The following is an 18593-nucleotide window of genomic DNA, read 5'->3' as shown; positions in this document are numbered from 1 at the left end:
TATACAACTAAAAGAAAAAGAATAAATGGGAGATGGAGAATGTGAGAGAACTGCAGGTCTATCACCTGTGAAAGAGGGAAAAGGAAGGAGGACTAGACAGGAGGAGACTCAGATTGCAGCAAAGTTTTGAGGAAGCTTTGGCAAGGCCAACAGGGGTCTTTGAACCAAACTTGCCATTAAAATAATATACTGTTTTATGTTAGTTGTTTCCCTTGTCCACATTCCCCTATGCCTGTGCTTAGTTATTGGCTAGCAAAAACCAGGGGAAGTTTGGTTTCATTATCAGTATATCCAGTAGAAGGACAGCTCAGATTATCAGTCATCTATGATTGCCTAAGGCAGAAAAGCTGAGTAGTGAATCTTTATGACCACCACAAGATAATCATAGTTCCATCCCTGCCCATTTCCCTAACCTTGCCTTGTACCTTTCTGCTTTTTGTGGCATCCAACTATTTATACAAGTCTTTTGCTACTTCCTTGAACAAGAATGTTATGTGTTCCCAAACCTTTTCTCCCACACAAATACCAGTTCATTTCTATGATTTTTTAGTTGTCAGCTCAGATTTCTCTTAGAGATGATTTCCATGAAGGGGCCACTTCTCCCTTTTACATGTCCTCATAGCACTATATACCTTTCTTTAAAACATTATTTATGTGATTATTTTCTTGATTACTCTCTGTCTTCTACCCTAGGCCATAGGTACTAAACAGAAAGTGTGTCTTTTTTCACTTGTGAAAATATATATATAAAATAACCAGCATATAATCCATGATCAAAATATTTTTGTTGAGTGAATGAATGTAAGGAAGGAGAATCAAGTCCCTGATTTGCTGGTACTTTGGGTACTTTTCGCCTTTTCAGCTCCTTTATCTTCTTGGTGTTGATGACCCTTGCACTTTGATGTGAGGTTTCCTGAGCTTTATAAAGTAGCAAATTAGGGTCAAGAAGAGCTACAAACAAAGAGGTTAATCTGCATGTGAGGAGTTGATGGACTGAATCATGGAGATATTTCAAGGAAGAAATGAAGTGACTGGCTCACTTATTGGACATTTTATTTATATGAAGTGAATTGAATATGATTCAAACATGTTATACCAAATATCTGAGATAATGGAGTTCCTAATGGGGATGTTTGGAAAGTGGATCCCAGTGAATGAGGAGGAAGATGAATTTGGTTTTGAAGACTGACTTCTAAATAAAGAATTTCCTATTGAAAATAATTAGAAGAAAACTTAGAGATGTAAAAAGAAGGCTGATGTGAAAGATTTGAAGTTTATTGAGTGTTTCCTCCTCCAATAGGCCTGTCAGGGTAGCCAAGCTTTGGGAGTCTGAGTGAGGATGTATTATTAGTAGCTTACCCTAAATGGGCACTGGTGAGATTTTAGAGAGATAGATTAAGAAACAATACTATGGAGAGAATACAAATGTTGATATGGCATCTAATAAGTGATGTAGATGGTCAGGGGAGCTGCCAGTACAAAATGTCAAGGGAGAATTATAGAAACTGACTGGGTGGTAAATGGGGCTCCAGAAGAGATGAGAAGTTTGAACAGGATAATGGAAAAGAAACTGGCAGAAATTCACTGAACCTAAGGGAGAGTGACTGTGAAAGCTGCTAAGGCTTTGGACAATGTGCTAGAGGAGAAGTGAAAAGGAAAGCTGTGAGAACCCAAAGTCCCTGAAAAAAAGTATATGCTTTAGGAGAGAAAAAGCAAAGGGCCGAGCACTCAACACCAGCAATGAGGGAACCGAATAAAAGGAGTTTTGCTTTGTTTTTTTTACATAAAAATTCTTTTTTAAAAAATATTTTTAGTTGTAGATGAGCACAATACCTTTATTTATTTATTTATTTTTACGTGGTGCTGAGGATCCAACCTAGTGCCTCACAGGTGCCAGGCAAGTGCTCTGTCACTGAGCTATAGCCTCAGCCCCTACATGAAAATTCTTGATATATATTGTTATAGTTCCTTTTAAAATAGACAATACAATAATTGTACATATTTCTGTGGTACAGCATGGTAATTTGATTTGCGAATACACCATGTAATGATCAAATCAGAGGAATTAGTCTTTACATCTCTTTAAATATTTGTTGGAAAACTTCAAAATCCTCCCTTATAGGTTTTTATAAAAATATTATAAATTGTTGTGAACTATAGTAACCCTACTATAAAAAAGAAGACTAGAACTAATTTCTAGCTAACTGTGTTTTGGTATCTCTCTCTATCTGAACTTTCTCTATGCTTCCCCCTTTCCTAGCCGATAGTGACAACCATTCTATCAATCTTTTTTAGCTTCTGCAAATAAGTGAGAACATAAGGTATTTGTCTTTCTATGCTGGGCTTATTTATTTAATATAATGCACTCCTGTTCTATCTGTGTTTCCACAAATAATAGGATTTCATTCATTTTTATAGCTGAATAATACTCCATTATATAAATGTACTATATTTCAAAGAGGAGTTTTTGAAAGGCTCAAAGAAGGAATGTTGTGGTACATGAAGGGTTATGTAGAAGTGCCAAGAGTAGAGTTTTGAGGAAGGGTAGGAAGTGCTTAGCACAGATCAAGAACAATAGGAAAAAGTGACACCAAATTCTGTGCAGTTTCATAGTGGATCTACATGGTGTAATGTCTCTCAACACCATTTAAAAAAAATTTGTTCTTATTAGTAATATATGACAGTAGAATTTATTTTACACATCATACACAAATGGAGTATAACTTCTCATTCTTCTGGTTGTACATGATGTAGAATTACACTAGTCATATAGTCATACATGTACATAGGATAATGTCTGATTAATTCTACTATCCTCCTTATATCCCTGCCCCCTCCCCTTCCTTCACTCCTCTCTGTCTATAAACATTGATGCGGTCACATCACTTTATGCTCATTTTAAGTCTTTTGGGAATAAACAGAGGAGTGGGATAACTGGGTCAAATGGTGGTTCCATTCCAAGTTTTCTGAGGAATCTCCATACTGCTAATCTCCATACTGCTTTCCAGAGTGGTTGCACCAATTTGCAATCCCACCAGCAGTGTATGAGTGTACATTTCCCCCAACATCCTCACCAATGTTTATTGTTGCTTGGATTATCATAACTGCCATTCTGACTAGAGTGAGATGGAATCGTACTGTTTGAATTTGCATTTCTCTAATTGTTAAGGATGTTAAACATTTTTTATGTATTTATTGACCAATCATATTTCTTCTTCTGTGAAGTGTCTATTCAGTTCCTGCCCTTTTGTTGATTAGGTTATTTGTTTTTTTGTTGGCAAGTTTTTTGAGTTTTTATACATCCTCAATACTCTCTAAGGTGTTAGTGGTAACGATTTTCTCCCATTCTATAGACTTTCTCTTCACATTCTTGTTTCCTTTGCTGTGAAGAAGCTTTTTAGTTTTGGTTTCATCCTAGTTATTGATTCTTGATTTTACTTCTTATGCTTTAGGAGTCTTATTAAGGAATTCAGTTCCAAAGTCAACATGATGAAGATTTGGGCCTACTTTTCCTTTAGTAGGCACAAGGTCTCAATGTCTGAGTGCCTAAGTCCTTGATCCACTTTGAGTTTTGTGCAGGGTAAAAGAATATTGGGGAAAAAAAAGGTATTGAGGAATATATTCAATATTATTTCTATAGATATAGTTTGCATACAATAAAGTGCATGTATTCTATTTTACAGTTATATAAATCCCCCAAAGTTCCCCTCATATAATTTTCTAGTCACTTCCCATCCTGTTCCTGATTTGTATGGGTACATTTGATTTTTCCTGATTTAGAAGTTTATATAAGTAGAAGCATACAGTATGTACTGTTTTGTGTAGGGCTTCTTTTACTCATATTTGAGCTTATCCATGTTTTAAACATCAGTAGTTTGTTCCATTTAATTTATGAGTAGTATTTTTCATTGTAAAACATATTGCTCTTCACCCAGTTATTTGTGTATTTCTGGGTTATGGCTACTGTAAATAGTGTTATTATAAATATTCTTACATAAGTCTTTTCGTGAATATCTGTTTTGATTTTTCTTGGAGTGAAATTTCTGGGTTAGAGGAGAACTAACAACTATTTTTCCAAACTTGTTATAAGATTTCATACTCCCCAAAGTAAAGAGACCTTTAGTTATGTCACTACCTATTTAATATTGATATTATCAGTCTTCTAATTTTAGTCATCTTAGTAGATAGGAAGTGGTATCACATAGTAGCTTTTATATTATTTAATGACTAATGATGTTTCATATGCTCATTGATCTTTCATATACCTCTTTTAAAGATGTATCTTTAAGTTTTTTCCATTTTTATTATTTATTTTTTAGTTGTAGTTGGGCCCAATACCTTTATTTTATTTATTTTTACATGGTGCTGAGGATCAAACCCAGGGCCTTGCACATGCTAGGTGAGCACTATACCACTGAGCCACAACTCCAGCCCATTTTCTGCCATTTTTATGTGTTGTCTTTTTATTGTATATTTGTAGAAATTCTTTTATGCAGTCTCAAAACAAGTACTTTGTCTTGCTCATGTATTACAAATATATTCCCCAAACCTATAATTTGAATTTTATTTTCTTGATGATGGCTTTTGAAGAGCAGAAATTTGAATGAAGTATGATTTTCAATTGTTTTCTTTTTCAGTGCAATTATGTTTCAAGAAATCTTTTCCTATCCAAAAGGGGCAAAGAATACATAACGTTTTCAAACTATTTTAAATAAACTTATGCCTATTTCCTTTCTCCCTTACTCCTAAAATGTTACTAGTCTTAATATGAAGTTATTGAGATGATATGCAGCACTATTTTTGTAAGAAGGTAAAAAATGAGAATGTAAGAACATTTTGTGTATAAAATGTCTTATCCTTACAAGTTTACCAAACCTCCTAAAATGAGTTCCTTTAAAAACTAGGAAAAGAGACTAAGTTATTTGAAAACTTACTGATGTCATCCATTAAGTCTGCTATAACAAAGTACCTTAGAGTAGGTTGTTTATAAACAACAGAAATGTATTGCTGACAGCTTTGGATACTGGGAAGTCTAAGATAGAGGCCCTGTCAACTTGGTGTCTGGGTGAGAGCTCACTCTAAGGTTCATAGATAGTGCCCTCTTATTGTACCCTCACTTGATGAAAGGGACCAACAAGCTCTCCTGGGCACTAATCCCATCACAAGAGTTCTGAGTTCACCACCTCTTAATATCATCAAATTAGGGATTAGATTTCACCATATGAAGTTTGGGGTGATACAAACATTCAAACCATAGCACATGCCCTTCCACTTACACATGGTCCATTATCAAGAATCTTGGTGCTCTGCATACATTTATTTCAGTTTGACATTTTATATTTATAATTGAGAGAGGAATATGTTGGAAAAATTATAGGTGGTAATCAAAGAATCTAAAGGAAAGCTAAGAGTTTTTTAGAAAGGACAGGAACTAGAGTAGCTGTGAGTATCAAGGGAGCAAGATCAAATAGATAAAATAAATTTTCATAGAGATGAATGAATTCCAGATGTTTGTCTTTGTGTTTGTCCCCTGAAGCTCAACTTTGTAGAGAAAAGTATCTCAATGGCCTAATTTGGTCACAAGCTTTGTACAGGGACTTTGGTTGATAGTCATTCCTTCCAAAATGCTTTCAATAGGGAAGACAGATAGCTCTCCAAAGTAAAACTGGGGCACTGCTACTATAAGGTGAGTGGGATAGACCCTAGTTAGACAAAACAATAGATGCCTGCAAGACTCTTAAAAAGGCAGAACATTTTATCTTTCAACTTGTGTTTGTTTTCTGTCTTGAGCAAGATGAAATTGTTTATTCACTTATTTTGAGTCTTTCCTCAAATAACTGGACTAGTTTAAGTTAAATTACTGCCAAGTTCAGATCTGCGAAAGTAAATCACAGGTCAGTTTCATTGTTGTCATGGTTTTAATTGACTGCTGCAGTCTGGCTGTGCACAAGATCACGAGCCACTCAAACAGGAACAAACTTTATTTTTGAAATAACCGCCAATACCACGTACGCGCCGGGGAAGATTCCCAATCCACCCACGCGGCATTTCGCTGGTCTCCTCCCGGAACCCCAGAGCAAGTTCCTCCCCCGGAATTCCTTCCTACTGCACTTTCCCAACCAATGGGAACTCTCCAGGAGTCCCGCAGCAGGCCGAGGTAAACAGCAGGAGTCCGGTATCCATATGAATGTAATTTTTAACATAATCATATCATCTCAATGGCTAACTGGCATCACCTTTCAATTAAAAATGCCATGCATCATATTAATTGGCTGTGGCTCTTAGCAGTTGACCATATATTTTTTCCTTCCTTCCATCCTTCCTTCCTTCCTTCCCTCCCCTGACCCCATGCATTTAATTGTGTTTCATTGCAGCATACTGATGCAAGCAAATAACATACTTTGATCATATCCACCCTCATTACATACTCCTGCTTTCATCCCTGTTCTTTTCTCTAATATTCTCCCTACTATTTTCATGTATTTTGTTTTACCCTTTTAGATTCTACATGAGGGAAAACATTGCAATACTTGACTTATTTTGTGTAACATTATGATTTCTAGTTTTAACCATTTTCCTATAAATGACATAATTTTGTTCTTTATGGTTGAATAATTCTCCAATGTGTGTGTGTGTTTGTGTGTGTCTGTCTGTATGTATGTATGGGTTTGCATGTATCATATTTTTCTGATTACTTAGAATTTGTCTTCTAAACCTACATGTAGAAACTCTGTGAAACCTAAAATTAAGTCGGGGAAAGGAAAAAAAAACACTAAATAAAATATAATTTGATCACAGTTGGAAGTGAATTGAGAGTGATAGAAATGCACGTTTTGTGCATTAGATTCTTTTTTTTTAGAAGTGGATCAAGAAGTTTTATATCTTAATTTTGCTTCTAGAAGTTAGATGTTTTTATATTCAAGTGCCTACATTCAAGCATCATTCAGCAAGCATTGTTAAGAGTTTGCCATGTGCATTGATAGTGGCTGTTTGGAGGTCTTTAACAAAGAAATGATGAGGGAAGCTGATTCCTTACTATATTATATAGACTATCAGAAGATTGAAGTATGGAATGAAGATTATTTTGTTTACTAACTTCTATTCCTTTGCTGTATAATAATTAAATTGAGTTTTCTGAAGCACTTGGCATTAGTGTTCACCCTTATTTCTCAGAAACCTCTCCTCTGATGACTTCTGGTTCTCTTTCTGGCCATACCTCATTCTCTTTTCAGTAGTCATCATTTCTCTGTCTACTCTACATTTAGTGGGCAATTCCCAGAATCCTTTGTTCTTTTATCATCTTTGTCTAATGCTTTCTCTGGCAAAATCTCATCTATACTTTTGGCTGCTGTGCCCATTTAAATGAAGATGAATCTCAAATGACTATCATTAGCACTAACTTTCCTCTAGAACTCTGTAAGTAGATATACAATATTACATATATGGATCTGGATGTCTAGTAGACATCTTAAACTTAATATGTCCTCAAGGCAAATGACTCTTTTTATGCTGACCCCAAATCTATACTATCCCTTCTATTTTTTCTTTGGAATTTCCTGCTTTTGTTTTGCAACAGAATGCCCAACATAGGCATAACTGAAAATATTTGTGCAATGGAGGAGATAGTGCTTAAGTACAAAGGGAGACATTATTATTTTTTAAAATACATACTTCAACACAATCTGGGTCCTATAAGCACCTTGATTCTAGGTCATCTTGGTAGAGGTGCCTGACCTGTGGATCCATACTTATGTTATGATTATCTTTTCCCCATTAATCAATACATGGAATCAGGGTTTCAGTGGTCCAAAGTCATTACACTTAGTCTCTTCTCTAAAGCCTGCCCTAGCCTTCTATGGTACAATGTGGCCATGACAAAAATGAATGGAATCTCTGGAAGGTCAATTGTCCATAAGAGTTAAGTATGCATCATGTTTCTTTATGTTCTCATTTCTAGTGAGAATACACACTTAGACAACATTCCTCAATCTGTTTATAGGACCAACATGAAGCCTCTGCCCCTGTCCCTGCCTCCCCAAATCTCTGTGAACATTAAATCACAAACCCTTGAAGAAGGCTTTGCCCCCTTAGTCTTTGACAATCTTTCTCCAATAGTCAGTTCCCTGTGCATAAGATGTCAGCTCCTCCTACTTCTCTGAAGGGTTAGAAGTCTGTGGGTCTGGGCAGTCATGGAGTTCACTGTAATGTGAGTGGTTTTGAGCTAATGGAGCACAGGTAGAATGAGGCACTGCAAAGAAAGAAATGTTGAAACCCTGGTTCAGGCTCCAGGTTCCATCACACTTGGGGATCTTCACCAGACAGCTTTCCAGGCCTTTGAATTCTTGCTCTGTGTTGGATTTCCCAATGTCCATCACCAGATGGGTTCTGGGGAAATCCTGGAGTGGATGAAGCAAGGATAGTTAGCTCTGGTTGCCCTGTTGGAGGCCACATTGCTAGGCAAAATACCCCCAGAATTGCATGTGCTTGTCCATACTCCCAGGAATACCTGTATATGCTTATCTGTTGAAGGCGCTTGTGCAGGGAAATAGAAGGTTATGTTGGCCAGGTTGCCCACCTAGAAGGGCAGGACACCTCAACTCCTTGGAGATGTGGATGATGCAGTCAGCTTGTGCATTTTTGTTGGCTGTGATCTGCTTACCAGTGTGTTACATCTGCTGCAGCTTGATTGCTCCATCGTGCTCATGATCATCTTGGACATGGTGGTGGCAATAAAGCCAGCCAGAAGTCCTTGGTCAAGGAGCCGGCCTATTATGTCATGGTAACAGAGTCAGCAGCAGAACAGGCAGTTGAGTAGATGGAGAGCTAGGTTGTTCAGCTCAGCCAGCTCAGCCCTGCTGTCACCAGACCAAAAGGCTTATGCCTTTTATTCTGGGTTAATGGCATCACCATTTTACCTGTCTCCCAACTTAGAAACCTTAGTGTCATTCTCACCTCCTTTCTCTCACCCCCCACCTATAGTCAGCTGCCAAATTTGCTGCTTCTAATTTTAAAACATCATTTGATTTTGTCTCTCCTACACCCTATCCTTTTGGCTTAAAATAAACCTTCGTTATATCTTCTTTGGTCTATTAATGCAACAGTACCATCATCTGTTCCTCTGATAACAGATTTTCCCAATTTGTGTTCTCTATGCTGCCACTATAGTTAATGAAAACAAAGCCTTTGAAGTCATTTCCCCCATAAAAGCATCAGTTAACTCAATAAGTCCATGGGATTTAAACCCTATAGCTAAGCCAGAAAGGTCCTAACCTCTTGGCCCCAATCTATCTTTCTGCCCTGTTTTCTTTTCTACCTTCATATTTTCTGCATATAATACAGGTTCCTGTTGCTTCAAATCTCACTATTTTCAAAATATAACCTTGTAATTCCAGAATCTATACATATCTTCATCAAGCTATTCCTTTTTTTCCTCTCCACCCTCATTTGCTTGAAAAATTCCGACACTTGCTAAAACCAAGTTTAAGATCATCTCCTTAGTGATTATATATTCTGTTCTTCTTGCTCCCAGAGCACTATACCTTTGCTATAGACTTTATAATGTGTTTATTAATTTTCCTATTTATATGTTTGCATTTCATAGTAGACTGATTATAAGTGAAAAGAAGTTGTTTGATAAATATGGGTGAGTGAATGCAATGTTGCTTTTCTCCTGAGATAATTTTGATATCACTTTCTTCCTTTTTCCTTCCTTTTTTTCTATTATAGACTTAATATACAATTAATACAAAATTAAGATTTTCATAGCTTCTAAGCTGACCATCTAGAATAACACCATTCAATAGTGTAGCCACTACTTACCTGTAGCCACATTGAATATTTGAAATTTGGCTACTAGAAATGAAAGACCTACAAGTGTATAATACACATAATACATACTACATTTGAAGAAATATGAAAATAAGAATATAAAAGTCTCAGTAATTTTTTATATTACTCACATGTTGAAATATTTTGGATATTTTGGATACACTAAGCTAAAAATATACTATTAAAATGAATTTCACCTCTTTTTTTTGTTTTTAAATGTAGCTCCTAGAATATTTAAAAAATATAAAATGCATTTTATTTCCATTAGATATTGATGTTACCTTTCAGTTTATCCTGTAGGTCACTTCTTGGTGGTAATTCTGTCTTGTTTTTCTGAATACTTACTGTGCTAAGCAGAATTTTTAGGGGGTAGGAAAGTGGGGACAATAAAAATGTTTTTTGTCAACTGATGACTGCTGGACTGACTTTCCCAAAAGATACTTTTTTTTTTTTTTTATCATGCTACTCACCAAGTTGAAAAATCCAGTTTTTCTACTGTCAAATACATCAAGGCAAGATTGTTTTCTCTAGCTTCCCAGGTTTTCAATAATATTGTCATACTTGACTCATCCAGCCTTATCTCTCACTCTATCTAAGTAGTATCCTTATGGTATTATCCATTCTATTTTCCAAGCTTCTTAAAGTGTTTGTTTTTGTGATGTTGCTCTTCACAATATTTCCCTCCCTAATCCCTGTCTAAATCAAATCATCTTCAGAATATGGCTCCTACTTTCCACCTCTCACATGATATTTTTTGTTTATTGGAACTCACCCTGATAATTATTTGTTAGATGTGTACAGTTTAAGGTCTAATTTTTTTCAAATACTGAGCAGCATCTTCACTGCCATGTCTATTCCATTTAATTCTACAAACATTCTTGAGCCTCTGTGTCAAGAACTGAGGTAGGTAGGCATATGGATCATCTTTAGGCAGGGAAGAGGTTAGAAAATGGCTTCACAAGAGTGTAAGACACAGACTTCTGCTCATTGCCTGTCTTAGTATCTTCCTCACCATAGGCAAAGGCCATACTTATTCTGCTTACATAAGCCCCATATTAGATGCCAGGGACCAAAAGGGAGTTCTCCTTCAAAGAATAGCCTGACAGTGCCAGGGAACAAAAGGGAGTTCTCCTTCAAAGAATAGCCTGACAGTTACAAGAAACAGCCCCCTGGGAGACATCTTGCCTAAGACACCCTGCAGCCATCTATCTCCCTGAGACATCCTATGGCCATCTGTCTTCCTGAAGCATCTTGCGTTATCTCACCTTGTGAAGACTTCTAGCAATTGCCGATAAGAGAACTTCACCATCCCCAGCCCATAAATACCACTGTGTGAACAATAAGTTTGCAGCTTGATCAGAACTACTGTCTTGCTGTCTCCTTTCGTGTCTCTTGTCCCTTCATTCCTCCCCATCTAGGTTCGCTGCCCACGTTGATGTGTCCTGCCGGTCGGGACAATTAGATATTACTAATAAGCCACAATATGTTGAATCATTCAAACTGCCTCACTCAGAATGCAAACCCAGTAAGCCAAAATTAGGGAGCTCTGGGTTATATCTTCTCTCCATAGTTTTCTTGCATTAAAGATCACTGTTTATACAGGTTTTTGTTAAAATAGATTTGGCTTCTTGGTCACACTTTCCCCTATTCGTGAAAGGCTGCTTCGAACTTAAATCCCAACTCTTCCACTGGGTAGCTCTGTAACATTGGCAAGTTATCTAACTCTTCTCTGTTTTGCCTTTCTCAACTGAGACTGACGTGTTTTGTTTTTTGTGGCGCTGGGGATCAAACATGCTACACAGATGCTTTACTGAGCTACAACAACTGTCCCGAGTTGAACACTATCATAGGGTTGTGGTCAGGTTAAATGAGTGAATAGTGAGTGACATAAATCACTCAATAAATGGTAACCTTCAAAGCGTGTCACTACTAAATTACTTCCCCTGAAATGTAAGAAACTGTTTTTCCTACTTCATTCCATGCAAGTCTGTAGCTTCTAGAATGGTGCCTGTTTCAAAACAGAATGAGCAAATAAATCCACTTAATCACTATTATTTCTGCATTTGCAACGTGTGTCAGAAAAATCAAAGGCAAGAAAACAAGTGAAAGTCGCCTAAAAGTTCTTCCATTACTAGGTCACCCGAGGTCCTCGGCGACAATCACATTTCAAAAGAGGGAAAACACGCTTAGGATAGTGCCAGATACCTTTCGGGAATCACCTTAGGCAAAATTCCTCTGCAGAAAGACCTGACTGGCCCAGAGCGCGGGCAGCTCGGCGCATGCGCAGCGCGCCCGGCGCCCGGGTTGCTTCCTACGAGCTACCCGGAAGCCTTGGCTCGTCCCGCTCCCCCTCCCCCTCCCCTGCCGCTCGGGCGGAGCGTGCGGGCCGGCGGGGCGAGGAGGCGGGACACGTCGGCGCTGCTACCGCCGCCGCCGCCCCTCCTGCTGTTCCAGCTGCCGCCGCCGCCGCCGCCGCCGCTTCCTGGGCTGAGTCTGCCTGCGGTCCCAGCGGCGCCAGGTGCGTTCACCCTGCCGGTCTTCTGCCAGCGTCCGCCGCTGCCGTAGCTGCCCCAGGCTCCCCACACCGCTTCCGAGATGGCGACGCGCTCCTGCCGGGAGAAGGCTCAGAAGCTAAATGAGCAGCACCAGCTCATCCTGTCGAAACTGCTGAGGGAGGAGGACAACAAGTACTGCGCCGACTGCGAGGCCAAAGGTAGCGCAGACGGCGCCTCCGCCCTGTAGGGGCCTCCTGCGACCGGTGACCTTCCCGCAGCCGCTGCGCCTCGGCTGAGCTGCCGGGCCGGCCTTAAAGCCAGGGCTGATGGATGGGTGGGCGCGGGGCTCCCGGTGACCGTCGCCTCCGCCAGGGGCGGCGGCGAGGTCAGGCCCGCAGGCTGGTCGGTGTCCTCGGCCTCCGCTCTTCACCCGCCTGGGGCGGAGCCGGTGCCTGCGTCTCGGTGCTCCTACCCTCCACAGGGCTGGGCTTGGGAGCGCGGAACCCGGCGTCGGCCTAGGTTGTGCTTAGGGTTAAAGAATTGCCCCGCCGCCTCTGTTCACAGCTGCCTCTGTGGGTGGGGCCGCTCTTAGGTCTTGGCCTTCTCTCGACCCTACAGAGTGACCATGTTCTCCTTTTGGGGGCTCTATTGCTCGTTCTCCTAGATGGAGCCCTACCTGCTTGCCCACCTTGTACAGGGTTCTTGCTTCTGTTTCATTAAAAAGGGCATGGGTGTCCTTTTTGGTGGGTTAGAGCTTTCCTGAATAACTGGGAAAGGATCTTAATAATAGTAAGTAGTATTGCTTTTTAGTCTGGCTATTAGCCAGGTTGAAGAGGAATTTCATTATATGAATCGGACAGTGGGCTTACAGATCCTGAAGGTTTTAGTGGTTAGATTCTCTCAGACAAGCTATTTGGGGAGAATATGTGGACACAGGTTTGTCAGCCTCTTAAACGTTGAAGGTGCATTTTAAAGAACCAGGGATGGAAAAGACCTAATTTTAGTTTGTTAAGTTGGAGGGCTTCTGCCTGAGCCTTTGAAATAGATACACTATTTTTAGCTGATAGTTTTGTGTTTGGAGATCTGATTTATATTTAAAGTCTTGTAAGTAATCTCATGGGGAATATTGTGTCAGATTTTAACCAAACCTCTCATGTAGTTAGAAAAAAATGTTAATTGTAAGATAGTTTATTTAATTATTCAGTGAGCAATAGGTAGTTCTTTGAAGAAGGAGACAATCAGTCTTTGGGGGTGTTGTTGAAGATTTCTGCATTATTTAACCTAGACTTTTCTTGAAGATTTACTATTCTTTATCAGTACTAAATAAATAAGTCACTGTCAGTAGACTGATAATATATGATCAGACTGAGTCACACAGCATCAGCAAGTTATCTCACTGTCATAACAGGTATTAAATTATTGTAAGGATCAAGTAGGTGGGAATAATGTAACTAGATCATTTTATGAAGCACTTTCAATATCTTAGTAACTTGATTGAATCAGCCTTGTATTTATCCCATGTAACTTTTAGGTATTGAGTTAAAAAAAAAACTACATATCTGATTTTTTGTAGTAATATTTGTTTGCTTAATGCTTGATTATGTGTGTGGTTATTTGGTGATACTCTACTGTATTGAGGCTCAATTGCTTGCTTATCACTGTACTAGTAAAACACTTAAGGACAGACTAAGAGATCAGAAAATGAAAGGAGCTGAAGTTATAGTCATATTTGTCATTTTGTGTAATAAATAATATGGTTAAGTAGAGGTGTTGGTAAATGATAAATCTATTAATAATTGAGTAATGATAGCTTCAGTGATTAACTTTTATTTTTAGAAGTAATTTTTATTTAAATTTCTTTCTACAAAAAGGTACTTTATAAAATCAGATTTTCATTAATTTTTCATGAAAGTAATTTTGTAGGTTTTTTCAAAGCCTTTATTAACCACACATATTAACACATTTTCATTTACTTTTTTGGAATGGAGGGAAGAATATCATGTGCTACTCTTTTTTCTTTTTTTCTACTGGAGATTCAACCCAGGGGTGCTTAACTATTGAGCCATATCCCCAGCCTTTTATTGTTATTATTATTTTTTAAATTTTATTTTGAGAAGGGTCTCCCTAAGTTGTTTAGGGCCTAAGGTGATGAGGCTGGCTTTGAACTTGGGATTCTCCTGCCTCAGCTTCCTGAGCTGCTGGGATTATAGGTGTGTGCCACTGGGCTTGGTCTACACTTCTAAAATTAGGAAAAAAAGTTTTACTTCTGACATGAGTACAAAACATTTGTTCACTTTTTTTTTTTTAATATCATCATTTATTTATTTTTATGTGGTGCCGAGGATTGAACCCAGTGCCTCACACATGGGAGGCAAGTGCTCTACCACTGAGCTATAGCCCCAGACCTCACTATTTTTATTGCCATTAAAGTCAGTGGAAAAAAGCTGAATGAGTCTCTTTAATTTTGGCTTTGTTTGGTCATTTGTTTCTTGGTTTATTTGTTTTTGAGAAGTAGAGGAAGTTGGAGAGTAGTTTCAAGGGCTCAAGAGTGCAGATTTCATGGCATGAACTCTGCAGTCATGATTTAGAAAGATTTTTTTCCTTGTTGCAACTAAGTCTAGAATAATGTTAAAATGATCTTGTAAATTATTTCATTGTTTGATCTTGATCAGGAAAAAATTTCAAAGATAGGGACACTTGAAATTAAACTCAATTTTATAGTTGAAAATTTAAATTTTATACTCAATTTTATAATTTAAAGTTTGACATAATTGGGAAATTGATAGATTTAAATATATTTTTGCAAAGTTTTTTGCATCTTAGTATGGTTGGGCCCCAGTATGGAGCCCTCTTATAGTAGAATTATTGACTTGTTACATAATTTTGGATTTATTATTATATATGCTAGGTGAAATAATAAATGTAGATAGTGAAATTCTGATTTTAAAGGACTTTCACAGCTCAGGTATTAAGAGGTCTCGTTCAGTATATGTAGTGATGTTTCCTCACTATCTAATGAATTGTATCAAGCTTTTCATGAATCTTGAAGCTATTTCCTAGTTAACTCAATTTTCATTCTTTCAAAGAAAGAAATCCTCCATTGGTCTTGAATATGTATCCAAAATAAAGCCTAGGTTTTGAGATTGTCTTATTCTGTTACTTTATAGTAGTTGACAGATGTATGTCAATTGGATTTTGACATTTCTCTCTGAGTTACCAGTTTGTTTCCTGTATTTACATTATTTAGGAAGGAAGGAGAAAAGGATAGCATAGATGCCAGTTTCCTGCTTGTGATCCTACACTTATCAGATATGTTGAGCAACTGGAGAATAAGAACAGGCAGACGGTACTACACTTTACCCCAGCTGCATTCCTGACTCTGTGGGAGTTTTAAAGGCACTCTGTGATTATTAGTGGCAATGTGGGATGGTGAGGACTGAGAGAGCCCCTCACCAACCTAAAATTTAGTTTTCAGAATCTAAAGCTTCTCCACAGGTAATCATGAATATTAATTTGTCCAATTTTGGGGTGGTCAGACATAGGTTTTTGGATCCTAGAGATCATTTTGTTTAGACTCTCTGGTATTGAGCAGTTAAGTTCCTTGCTCAGATCACTTATTTCTTAATTCCACAGATCTTGGAGGCCAGTTTGTTAAGTACTATATTAGATTAAAGGGTAAAAACATTTCTGAGACCTGAGTTTGGTGGTGAGTGTATATTTGTAAAATAATAATATTCAAATATTGTGCTAAGTGGTATAATAATTGTTGTAAAAAGTACCCCCCTCCTGTTTATTTTTGGCTCTCTTCCCCTGCATCCTGACTTTTGCCTCTTGTTTGCCTTTATAGTTTCCAGAATGCGCACATGCTCTTCCTCTCTGATGATACTTTTTGTTTAATCTGCTTTCATTGATGTTCAATTTTTGCTTAACTATCTTTTCAAGGAAAAAATTCCCTTTGCTTCTCTCACCTTAGGTTAGGCTTCCATTTTATATATTTGAGACATCATCCTGAATCTTATCACACTTAAATATTGTTGAGGTAATTATTGGGCATTCCATATCTCTGTTGGATTATAGCTGCAAGAAAGGAAAAAATCTTGTTTATCTTGCTTGGGGTAATTTCTTCAGTCCTCAGCACAGTGTGTGGCATGTAGAACATAATTACAACTCATCAAATATCTTTTGAATAAATGAATGTGTGAATGAGCACAGAGCCAGTAGCAACAAAGGGAGTGTTTGAAAGGGAGTACACCTGTGAAAGGGAGTGGCATTTGAAGTAACCTTGTTAGGAGTCACAGAAGTCCTATGTGATCTAGGTTCTGAAGGTGGAGTGAAATTTCACCAGCTAGAGAAGGAATTAAACGGCACAGTTGGATACACAAAAGTATAGGCTTATGAAAGGTAAAAGAGGTCTCATATGCCCTTTTTATGGTAAAGTTGTCTTTATATATACTCATATTTGGTTCTGGCAGGTCAGAAGAAGAATTGGGATAGTGAAAGATTGCAGGCAAGTCACTAAGTAAGGAGGTGTTTAACAGTAGTCCAAGGAATAGGAAATAGAACCTGAACTCATGCAGTATCAATCTATCAGTCAGGGTGTATAGAACAGGAAACAGATATAATTTAGATAATTTTACCTAAAAGGTGTTTAAAGAATAAGATACTAAAAAATCACTGGAAGAACTGGAGGAGGTAAAGTCAGGGAATTACTCACTGCTGGACTTTTGCTTTCAAGGTCACACATACTCTGCTACAACTGTTGCCCCAGTACCTAGACTTCTTCTCATTCAAAAAATTGGTGAGCTGATGGGTGAAGAAGGACTGTGGTTGCTATAAGCACTTGATTGCTGTTAGTAATTTTTGTCTGTATGGCCTGTGTCACACTTATGCTTTCCATGTGCAAATAATTGACAAAACAATGATTCCAACAGCTTGCTTTCTGGGGTGTCTTTTAACTTCCTAACCTCTTCAGAAAGTAGACATGTGTAGAGACTGGTTGTGAGAGCCAGTCCTAGATAGAGCCTACCACAAGCAGTGAGAATAGAGACTATTTTTTTCATTGCATTCATTATTTTAGAGTTGTTATATGAACTATTTGAAATTCTTAATTAAAAATAAAGTTTACCTCAAGGAACTAATGTTTATGATGTTGATGCTTACCAGGTAAATTATTTTTAACAAAAGTCTGATTATAATTCATCTCAAGAAATTTGTCATTCTAAAAGTTCTTACAAAATGTAAATTTCAGCTGATGGATCTATTGTTCTTGTAATTCTGCCTATTTTGAGGTTTTCCCTGAAGATTGTATGCCCTGATGTCAGAGCTTGAATGGAAACCACTGTTTTCTCTCTGACTTATCAGTTTAAAACTTGGGTTATATGTTGTTTCCCTTCTTTGTCTTCTAATTATTCTTTGTCTTCTTCTTTTTTAAGATTATAATGTTCTTTCATTTTTGACTTCATTAATGAGATTTTTATCTCCTTAATTCTTCTGTATGAGATACACATAATTGTTGAAGTCATTGGGACTTGAACTCATGATTTTGTTAAGGCAAAGTAAAATATTTGATATTCTAATTATATACTTAAAAACTCAAACCTTTTTCTTACTATTGGTTTTTCCACTGGATAGAACCAAGCTGTTTTCTTTCCTTTTTTTTTTTTTTTTCAATTTTCTCAATGAAAGAAGATCAAAGAAACTTGGAGGTCATTTTATTTAAGTTGTATAACTATTATGAGAGGTGTTAATGCCTTATATTCTGACTACTGTAAAGAGTTTGATTTAACATACTTTTGTTGGTAAATCAATGTATTAGTTTTCTATTGTTATAACAACCTGAGGCTGTATACTTTATATAAAAAAAAAGAGGTTTATTTACTTCATAGTTTTGGAGGCTGAAGGTTCCAGCAGCTGGCGCTGGCTCCAATAGGGTCCCCCCTGGCTGTATCACATTATGGTGGATGACATTATGGTGGAAATGCATGTGCAAGGGAGAGATCAAATGTAAAACAATTAAGCCAGAGAGTGGGAGGGGCCAGGCTCACTCATTCTCCTGGGAACTAACCAGAATCCTGTAAGAACTATCTTAAACCCTTCTAAGTACCTCAGATGACCTGACACCTTCCAATAGGGTTCACTTTCTTTTTTTTTTTTTAAACTTTATTTTTATTTTAGTTGTTCAAAACATTACAAAACTCTTGCCATATCATATTTCATACATTTGATTCAAGTGGATTATGAACTCCCATTTTTACCCCGTATACAGATTGC

At 37.7% G+C, this 18593-nt stretch overlaps 1 protein-coding gene across 5 annotated transcripts in view; it reads left to right on the top strand.

The window, feature by feature from the left end:
• Window positions 1-12212: 12212 nt before the first annotated feature.
• The window catches only part of Smap1 (small ArfGAP 1), a 181800-nt gene continuing 175419 nt past the window's right edge, over window positions 12213-18593 (top strand). For 4 of the 5 annotated variants that reach the window (XM_076858510.2, XM_076858509.2, XM_076858508.2 and 1 more), the window contains exon 1: window positions 12213-12541. In XM_076858510.2, coding sequence (XP_076714625.2) covers window positions 12424-12541 — 118 coding nt within the window. In that variant the 5' untranslated portion in view covers window positions 12213-12423. The remainder of the gene's footprint in view (window positions 12542-18593) is intronic. The other variant, XM_076858512.2, reaches the window with a different exon arrangement.

The sequence above is a fragment of the Callospermophilus lateralis genome, chromosome 6 (assembly GCF_048772815.1).
Source record: "Callospermophilus lateralis isolate mCalLat2 chromosome 6, mCalLat2.hap1, whole genome shotgun sequence".
NCBI lineage: Eukaryota > Metazoa > Chordata > Mammalia > Rodentia > Sciuridae > Callospermophilus > Callospermophilus lateralis.
This window is presented reverse-complemented; position numbering and strand designations above follow the sequence as displayed.